Below are 11137 nucleotides of genomic sequence, written 5' to 3'. Positions count from 1 at the left end.
CAAGTATTTTCCGAAACTAAATTTATTAAATTAAATCACTTTCCATATTGTTTCAAGCTGGTTAGATTTATATTTTAAATTGAAAATTTTAAAAATATCTCAAATTTGATACTACGTCAAATAAATATTTTTTTCAAAATTTTAGAATTCAGTAATATTTTCAAAATTTATAATTAATATAAAGATTTTATCTCATTTCAACTTATTCTAATTTGTTATTTTCTGTACATCAATATTTCAGAAAATACCAATCTCAGGCAAAAGAAAGAAAGAAAAAAACAATTAGCCCTGCAGAACCATCAGTGGAAACAGGAATTGGGAGCTCTCCAGTGGACTTGGGTTGTTAGACTGGCGTTGGGAGAGCGGAAGGATGCCCAATCCTGCAGAATTAAAGTCAAATCAGCAAGCTTAGCATTCATGCCTATACAGCAATTGGCATGCATTGTGACCACATCCCTCAGACTTGCTCTCTGCTGACAGAACCCACTAAAATACTTGGTATCAAGAAACAGCATCTTCAACCCTATTTCAGACATGCGCTTCTCTGATTTGATCTCGTTCAAAACGCCCTGATCGTGCATGTTGGGGTAGGAACTTCTGGAGTCATACCACCATTCATAAAACTCAATACTTCTGTCATTGGATCGAACGAAGTTGAAACCTCCGTTGACTGCATTCGACATGTTGTGAGGATCGCCGACATAATTATCGCAGGCAATCTGAAAATCGGCGTTTTCATCAAATAATTGGAACGGATTCCGGAACCACATTATATCCGTATCCTGTTCAAGAAATCATCCAGAACTAATTAATGGTTAAACATAGCATTGAGAGAATTAAATTTCAAGTTTTAATGGTAACATACTAAAATGGAAAAAAAAAAAAAAGAAGATTCATATAAAAAGATATATTTGCTACTTTACTGGGATTTCCGTACATTGAATTGGCATATGTTGTCCGCAAATAATACTTTCAACTTATATCCATCTGAGAATCTGATGGATAGGAGCGAGGGCCTCACGGTTTTATTTTTGGATATATTTTGAATATGTAATTAAGCTAAGGATGAATTAATGATAATTTTCTTTTTCAATTGAAAAAATAGTGTTTGGAATGGATAAATAGTCTTGCTTCTGATTGGAACATAATATCTGTTGGGACTAAATTTCTCTACTAACCATTGGATCATATCTGGCAATGCAATTCACAGACAGAATGACACAGAATCAGAATCTACCCATGAACTAGAACAATAGAAAAATGCACCACACAAAGAGGATGGGATGGTGGCCACAAAGAGAGTTCATGTTCCAGAAAGTTAAAATTCAAACAAGGAACACCCACGAAAGATAACCATGAGCCATTTGAGGATGGTTGGATTCGGGGTGGCAGAAAATCTAGAGGAAAAAGAAAAAGAAAAAAAGTTAAGTAATTAATATCAAGCAACTTCTAAGGGTTTTTTTATATTTTCATTTTTTTTAGGCATATAAACCTTGGGTGCTAAGAGCATTTATAAAATGTAATTTTTTTTTTATTTTTTTAAAAGTAAAAATAAAATTACAGGTTTTTCACCCCGATGGGGGTGCGAACCGGTGGTTGGGACAACGAACCGGTGGTTGGGACAACGAACGGAGATTAATGTTGAGTACACATGAGTAATATACCACCACAGCCCACAGGCTCGAGGCAATGGGTGATGTGGCCCTTGGCATGATTGCATGAAGGGAGGTGGGAAAGCTCGCACGAGGATGGTGGAGGAGAAGGTTTTAATGGGAGAAAGGGTAGGCAGGTGGATGATGTTGGTGAGTTTGTTCGTGGATGGAGGAGCTGGTGCACTGGACAGGTTTGGTGACGCCATCCTTAGCTTCAAGCTTGTCAACCCTGCAAATATCAACGGGTATGTTTTCCGGTATCTCTCTTCCATTGCAATATTGACCTGTTTGGGTTTCTGCTGGAGGGAGGGGGGAAAATTAGGAAGGATAATTGGGAAGTTAAGAATCTTGGTGGAATTGGGGTTGGCACCTGGTTGTGTTGGCTTTGTCCTGTGTCTATATTTTGCTACTGCCGGGTATTGCAACAATTTCTCTCTGGTTCGAAATCTTACTGTCACGCATGGGGATGTTGGGAACTGTGGGCCGAGGGCTAAGTGGGGATACCTGTAGGGGTTTTGCAGGTAGAAGTCGTGAGCTTGGTGCGGAGGGGCGCAGGTGTTAGTTAAGCGACTGCCTAGGTGCGGACCACTGTTGTCGACACCAATGTAGTTGATGGGAAGTAGATAGAAACTAATGCAGATAGGGAACTGCTAGGAATCACGGGTGGGAAGTTGGGCATGAAAATATAAGAGGCTATATGTTGGTGTCTTGGGCAGAAGGGAAGGGGTCTGCTAACCATGGCTGGCCTAACTCTGGCAAGCGGCAATGCTCACCAACTTGGAATTGGCAAGGGAAAGAGAACCGGACTGCGGTAGTGAGGAGTTCGGTGTGGTGACGGGGTCTCATTGTTGGTAGCAGTAGGCCGATCCCTCCTGGGGAATGGACCTATGACCACGAAGGCCCTGACACTGATACCAAAGGGAAAGGGGAGGAGCAAGGTGGGGCGGTTATCAGTGGTAATCCAACTCATAGACGAGAGCATTGTTATATCACGATGAATTGTTTTTGGTTAACAAATTGTTGCTCTGAACATGTTTGGGGCATATCTGTCATGGCTCAACCTGTGAAAAGTCGTGGTCGTGGAAGACGGAACGAGGTGCCCAGAAACGAAAAGGAACTGAGCACGTCTGAGCTTCGCAGAGGTAGAAAATCGGTGGAAAGGCTTATCAGTGAGGCTGTCAAGGCATATCGCGAGGGCACTAATGAAGGTATTCAAAAAAATTTAGAGGAATGGGAAGTAGAAGTTGAGCAGGGCAGCGAGGCTAAGGAAGACATGGATGACTGGAGAACCCTTGTCCCGGACCCTGGTACCACTAGAGGCAGGGTAACGCAATTTAAGTAGACCTTACACCTTTATTGGCTTATGAAAATCCTATTGGGCAAGGCCATGGAGCAAATCTTGGTAGGCATGGTTGTTTCTGTCCAAGGCATGCCGAGCTACAAACATGAATCCCAGAAAGTTTAATGTCAACTCCATAAGCAAGATATCAGGCTTGGCAGAATTGAAAAGCATATCCCACGCATCTTGGAACTGTCTGAGATGTTGGGATCGAATGTCAAAGACCCCCACGCCTGTGGAATTGGCCTCGGAGGAACAAAATAACTAGATAATCTCCTTTGTTTAATTTTGGTTTATATGCGGATAGCTTTTACTTTTCCTTATGAAAGAATATGTATAGATAAAAATCTAGAGTATGGTCATGAAACAGAGACTTATATAGCTTGGATAGAAAGACTGAAACTTTTTTGTTTTTTGATGGCATACAATGAGGATAGGTGGTGAACAGATTTGATGTCCCAATGGGCAAGCTGAGGCCATCTAGTCAATCTATGTGATGGAAATTTTCTTATAAATGAAGGGAAAAAAAAGACCTACCAAGCTTAACAAAAAAACACATTACAAATTACAAATTTTTTTCTTCATGAAAATAAATTATGGTTTAATAATTTTGACAAATCTGGTACTTCTGATTTAAATCTGCAAATCTAAGGCAAATAATATACATAAAATTTCCTTATTCAATGATTATTATATTCCAAAATATTCGGAAAATTGAAAATTTTATTAACAAGCATAAAGTCAACTAATTTACTTCATTACACACCCTACTTGAACCAGGCTTAATATACCTATAGTAGAAGTTTACATATCTCCACATGCCATTTGATTAGAATTTGAACCAGTTTTTCTATTCTTATCAGTATTAATCTCTCAGGTCTATGGAATTGAAATACACTTACTGAGAAAACAAAGTTGTAACCCAACACCAACACATGTTTCAGAAATAGTATTCTAGCCCACATCAGATCCAAGTAGTCTTGGGTCATAAAAACCTTCTCGCCTGAAAAATCAGATCCTTTGTTTAGCAAAAGATAGCAGTACGGATGAATCTGTTGGCAACGCTCGAATGCCTTCTGGTCGACAGCAACGAGGAGGAGATTTTTCATTAGCTGTCGTGTGCCTTCACCGATTTGAAAGCTCTGGAGATACAAGTCCAGTAAACTGTTGTGTTCGGCCCAAGCTGCGTTTATCGTTGTGATTATCAGAGTCTTGTTTGGCATTGAAACCTTTTCTAGAAGTCTGCCTAAATCCAACTCTGAACTCTGCAAGTTGATACAGAAAAACAGTAATAGTCATGAAAATCTATTTATTGGAGAGGATTATTCTGCCCAAAATTAATGTATGTATAAATGTTGACTTCAAAATTATCAAAGCAAAGAGTAATCATGTTAATTTCAAATTTCTCTGAAGTAAAAATAACCACAACCAGACCTTCCCTGAACTTCCCCGAACTTCATCCCATGGTCAGAAGAAAGGTTTTTTAGCCGATCTTCAAATTCTAAGATATTTTTGGAATCTAGAATTGATATAAAGCTTCAAATTTTAACATATTTTTGGAATCTACAATAATACCAGACTCTGGGAATACCAGGTATTTCCTTAAATGTGTGTTAAACAAAGTTTGACCTTTCCAATATTTAAACGTTAACTTTTCAATCCGAATTTACAGAGATTGCTGTGTGGGTTACAAAAAATCGAATGCATGAAAAATTAATATATTCACAAAGCCCAACCTACATGGTTTGTCGACGAGTAGAAAAAATTTCGGCCATTGCTCACTCCAAGTGGGTTATAGTAATATTGCAGTGCAAGCACCATTGTGAATATCCAGACACATGCTACTATGACATATTTGCAGACTGTTGTGGGCTGAATGGTCTGCAATTTGTTTTCAAGCTGCTGGTTCATCATACTCGGATCAACAAGATGTATCTCTTGCAATCTAATGGCTCTCAGGCTGAAATCCCTCGGGTCCTATACTAAAACATTTTCATTATGATTGCCACCAATACACCCAAATATCTCCACACAATTCAAGAGAAATTGAACGATTCTAGATGGTGGAAAGAGTCAAATACAGAGGCAGCCCAACCGCCGTTGTAGTCCCTGACCCGATTGATTGAAGATTGAGGTTATTTCATGGCCAACCCACAAAGTCAACCAGTGACTTTGTGCTTCTGGTCATCCGAATGTACAATCTGCTCAGGATGACCTGCAGCACGTCGTCAGCTGTATCCAGTTCATCATAGTTATCAATCTTTGGGCAAATTTTTTAAATTTGATTGATAGCAACCAATATATATATGTGTATGTATGTATTGTGTTATTGATTTATTAATGGGTAGGTTGTATAGGTTCATCATTGGTTAAACTAGTATATTATTTAAAAGTGGGTATATGTGACACTGTATATATTCATTTTTAGATTTAAGTAAATACATTACAGTCATTGCTCATTAATGGATCAATGATATAATATATATTGGTTGTCCTAATGAATAAAAGAAGAGTCAATTATGTCAATTATTTATACTTTCATGTTGAGGATGTTGCGTTGCTTTAACTTATTTACATTGAAGATTTTGAGAAATCTGTTCGTCATCAAAATTGAAAATTTTAAAATATTAAAAAAAAAATAAAAATTAAATAACCATACAAAATATTTAAATAATTTCACCTCATAAAAAATTTAAGTGTAAAAAAATTCGATCTTTGTTCATGTTCATATTATTTATGATGATTAATTTAATTTAATTAAATTATCTAATCTAAAAATATTTTAAAATTTATGAATAGATACAACTAACTCTTATATTTTCTATCTATCAAATTACAAAATATTTCAAAATCTACGATTAAAATTGCTAATATTTCAAAATCTTCGAGTGAGAAATCTCTGAAAATCTAGCAGCTTCTTGAGAGAGGAAACTGTACTTGGTCAACGCGTCTTATCTAGGCACTGTACTTCTAATGAAATATCACGGTCGAGGTTGAAATGTCAATGCTTTTTATCCAATATTATAAACCTTTGCCATTCAAAATGATGTCATGGATTAGCTTATACATTTGATAATAGCTTTAAAATGTCGTTTGTTTTTGTTTTTAATATAACTATATAATTAAATTTAAAGGTATTAGATATATGCTAGTCGAGCTTTAATTTTAAAATCTGGAAAGTGGATATATTTCACCAATGATTTTAATTATAATTAAATTAAAAACAAGTAATATGATTATAATTATTTTCTTTTAAGAAAAATGGATCTAATCAATTAATATATATTAATTATTTTTAATTATATAATTGTATGGTTGATTATAAATGTTTTTTACTATTACTAATTAAAAAATATAATATATTTTGATTAATATATCAATAGATTTGGTTTACAATATTATTTATTATGCAATATGATTATTTGGCTTATGTTTTTCCATGTTATATAAAATGTTATATTAATATCTTTATGTAGATCTTTTTGTTCACGCTTTCTTTATTATTATTGATGTTTCATCTATAATGTTTAACCTTACAATGATTCATTAGGTTATTTTCTTTTTACTATAGATTTGTATCTTCTAATTCTCTTTTACCGGGATCTTTTGGTTATCTTTGCTACATGTGTTATATGTGTTATTTTAATAGAATTGATTGCTTATAATTAAATGAGTTGCTTCAATCACTGGTACATCAATTTTATAATTGTATAACTATTGTATCTTTGGTCTACTACTATTGTTCAAACACAATTTCACAAATAACGTTTCTTTTTAAGAAAACAAAAGCTTAGACAATATTCCAAATTCTTAAATGTAATTTGTGAAAAAAAATGCTACACGTTTTATTGTTTTTTTTATTACTGTAAATAGTGTTTTTCCCCTTACTATTTTAGCTATTTCGAATATTTGCAGACTGGTTTCTCTAAAAATCACCACCTGAAACACAATAGAAAGATAAAACCGCCATCCATATTTTTCATTGTCCCCACGTCCACCCTCTTATTAATAGAAAACAAATCTGCAGATAAATACAAGTCATCTCAACATTCAATTCACCAATAAATTTTGATACACTTTTGACATTACACAAATGAACATGTGCGAAACTGCAAAGAATTCTCTTAGAAAAAACCACCTGCTAACTCAACAATGCCCTTCTATCACTTATCAACATTTTAAACTAATATTAATAAATATGAGACCTAAATATCGTGGACAGGAAGCATTTATGCAAAGAATTCTCTTAGGCAAAACCACCTCCTGACTCAACAATGCCCTTCTATAACTTATCAACATTTGAAACTAATATTAATAAATGTGAGACCCAAATATGGTGGACAGGAAGCATTTATCCTCCGCACACGATACCTTTGAACAACACAGTCCATTGTGTGCAAAAATCTTTCAAGCTTTCATTATATGCACTTCCACATCCCACAAATTCTATTAATAATAAAAATAATATAAAAACACGTTATAATTAAAAGACGACTCTGCAGTTCCCTTATTTTTCAAAGATTATGCATCCTTATTTTTCAAAAATTATGCATATGCATTTGTTCTTCGCATAACTTCAGCACACGCACAACCATCTCCACACAACTACTTCCGCACTGGGTAACACCCTCAACCATCTCCACACACTGGGTAACACCCTCAGTCATTGACCTTCGAAACTGATATTAATTAATGATTATCCATTGTTAAATACATCCCTAAATAAGAATTAAAAAGAGATTGCATATTTATTATCTTAGTAAACTTTGCACAAAACTTTCACACAACATTTCCATGCACAACAACCTTTGTCCAACTTCATCCATACAATTACTTTTGCACTCAATAATGCACTTAATTGATATTAAAAAAATCCACACACAATACCTCCAAACAAATAGCTTTGAAATTGATATTAATTAATGATTATACATTGTGAAATAGGTCCCTAAATAAGAATTAAAAATGATATTTGTATATTTATTATCTTAGTAAACTTTGCACAAAAATTTCACATAACATTTGCACACACACACCAACCTCCACACAACTTCATATGCACAACTACTTTCGCACTCAATAATGCCCTTAACTAACATACTACTTTCGCACTCAATAATGCCCTTAACTAACATTTGAAACTCTGCACATGATACCTCCAAAGAGTTACCTTCGCACAACTACCTTCATATAACTACTTTTGTAATTCTGAAAAATGTTGCTAAATAATAATTAAAAAAGACAAAATCTTCTACACATTCATTCTACAGCACAACACTTTTTCTTCATAGGCATTGAAATTATGGTTTTACAGCACAAGCCTAAACATTGGGGATCCGATTAAGAAACTCAAATTGCTTGTGATTCAAGTCACCAAGGATAGACATGGCCGAAAAAATGCAATTATCTCTTTTCCAAATGATCTACAAAGAAATAAATGGTACATGCAAGATAGATTGGCAAGCCTGCAACTGGTGTCTACAAGAGAAACTAGACCACATGGAGGGTCATATGGCCCATATGGAGAAACAAACTCATTGTGAGTTCAAATCCCGTTGTCTCCTGCGTTGCTATAAAAAAAATGTTTATATAACTTCATCACATACATAATGGCTTTTGGATGTAGTCTCATTATGCTAGCGCTTTTGATTCTGCCTCTTTTAGTTTTTGTATTGTTAAATCCTTTTGCCAATATATCGTGTATATTAAAATATTTTATTGATGACCCAAATTGAATTTTTATTATTATGAATTTTAAATGTTACATATTAATTTTATATTAGGAATTGGAAAATTACACATCTCCCTCTTATTATTCTTATTAGTAAATACTTGATATTTTTTACTTTATTTTTTAACCTATAACTTTTTCTTTGGACATTGAATATTTACAACATTAAAACATTTTTTTAATATTTTCATTCTATATAAATATATGTGAAGTTAATATTGGTATAAATTAGATAATATAGATATTCAAATAGTTTATTTAAACTCATTAAAATATTTTTGAAAAGTATAAAGTTTAAACATTTTATTCACACTTATTCTTATTTTTCTAATTATTTTATCTTTTTTTTAAAATTAATATAAAATTATATTACCTTATATAAAAATCAAAATCAAAATATTTAATTTAAATATTTTTACTACATTAAATTGTAATGTCAACCCTAAATAAACTAACCATAACTAACTTGAAATTATTGAAAATATTATACTTAATTTAAAATTATTGAATATATTATACTTTATCCATTCGTTGGTCCTTCTTCCTTATGGTACATAGATCGATATAAACTAGCAATTGCCCCAAAATGTGCAAAGATAGGCCGATCGAAATGTTAAATTCAAAGAATTATATTTTGGTTTAAAATAATAAATGTTATAATAACTCAATCATTCAAACTAAACCTAATCAATAAATTGCCCAAAATAAAATAACCTTTAATTAAAATTATACAAATTATTATTCTTGGTTTCTCTCAATTATTTATATAATAAATCCAATCAATCATTCAAAATAAATCAAATCAATAAATTTCCCAAATTAAATCCCAACTAATCAAAATTACTTGGGAATATATATGTATAACCCAATAAAAAAAGGTATATTTATATGTTACAAAAAAACATAAGTAAAAAATTGTAATTGATTTAATAAATCCGAAGCCACTAAAATTAAAAATTACTTTTTATGATTATAAAATTAAAAATTACTTTTTATGATTAAGCCCTCTGAAATTTTAGCATAATAGGAACACATTTTTTTCACCCAAATTAAAATTATTTTTTAATAATAAATCAAACGTTCAAAACATCAAAGGGAAAAGAACTTGCTAAACAGTGCAAGATTTTATTTATAATTTATAATATTTAACCATTCAAATTGATATATTAAATTAATTTTTTTATATTAATATTTATAAATAAATAAAAGAAAAGAAAATATTAATATTAATCATTTATATATTTTTAAATTTAAATAATTTTTTTTAATAAACTATATAAAAATAAGAATCTAATTTTAGAGACATGTTAAATAAAATTAAAAAATTAACCTAAAAAAAAAACCTTACTTTTCCTGGACATCTTACCTTAAAAAAAAAACAGCAACACAACCAAATCAAATGAAAAACATAGAATTAATAGCCGGCCATGCTTTATACATAAGATGCGGCATGGGAGATTACATAAGATGTGGCATGGGAGATGTTAGTTGACAATATTGAGAAGCTTAAAGTTTAACATCCTCATTACTGTAAGTGGCATTTGCGAGGTGTGTAATGGAAAGTTTGGTTTCAATGAAGGTTAACCATCATCATCATCAATAAAACATGAACTCAAACATTTGCATTTCATTGTATGAAATTAAAATCTTTAATTTTAAATTGAAAATCATAGGTTGAACTATCCATTTAAATAAGTAAATAAATAAATGTTATTATATTTTTATAATATATTTTTAGATATTATTATTATGTTAGTATTATATATATATATATATATATATATATATATATATATATATATATATATATATATATATATTGTTGAAGCAAGAGTCGAACCTTCTATTTCATTATAATTATAAACAAATTACATAATTTACAGCCTTCCAAAAGGAATAAAGGGCCAAAGAAAACTATTCACTCACAACCCAGGCATAAACGCTGAGCCTCGGTCCCCAAAACAAGAAAACAAGAAAACTACCAAGCCAAAACCATTCGAGCCGGAGACAACAAACCATTTAAAAATTAGAAACAGACCCAAAGAGGAAATAGGGATACCACTAAAAGGATTTCGTGTCCATTACCCTTGACCGTCAATCCTTCGTGCCCGATCCAACGACGGAGGATAAAATCGCAATACCAAGTAGCCCAACAATTAGCCACAAGAAAGACATTCTGGGCCCACCAACATGCACGATTGTTCTTGACTGTTGATCTGTCTTGTATGATCCGACGGTCGAGGTGCATATCATGCGGGCCTAACATTCAGAAGATTAGCGCGCGATGAGGGTGGTATTCCTTCACCAACCAATGCCGCGTGTTGATTGGTGAGTGGAATCGCTCCCAACTCCACAAAACCACTTCTCGCGTGCTAGGCTTGTGATGGACGATCAGCCACCACTCGAGCGGTATTG

General features: G+C 32.9%; 1 protein-coding gene across 1 annotated transcript; it reads right to left on the bottom strand.

Annotated features, from left to right (window-relative positions):
* Positions 1-229: 229 nt before the first annotated feature.
* Positions 230-5014, bottom strand: LOC149212411 (uncharacterized protein At4g15970-like). Its single transcript, XM_089390606.1, has 3 exons — positions 4732-5014; positions 3894-4256; positions 230-782 (listed from the first exon to the last, which is right to left on the bottom strand). The coding sequence occupies exons 1-3, from the start codon at positions 4903-4905 to the stop codon at positions 300-302; spliced, it is 1020 nt and encodes a 339-aa protein (XP_089246732.1). The 5' UTR covers positions 4906-5014; the 3' UTR covers positions 230-299.
* Positions 5015-11137: the final 6123 nt, after the last annotated feature.

The sequence above is a fragment of the Pinus tabuliformis genome, chromosome 1_1 (genome assembly GCF_031772625.1).
Source record: "Pinus tabuliformis cultivar Carrire ecotype Pingquan chromosome 1_1, CPIR1, whole genome shotgun sequence".
Classification (NCBI taxonomy): Eukaryota; Viridiplantae; Streptophyta; class Pinopsida; order Pinales; family Pinaceae; genus Pinus; species Pinus tabuliformis.
This window is presented reverse-complemented; position numbering and strand designations above follow the sequence as displayed.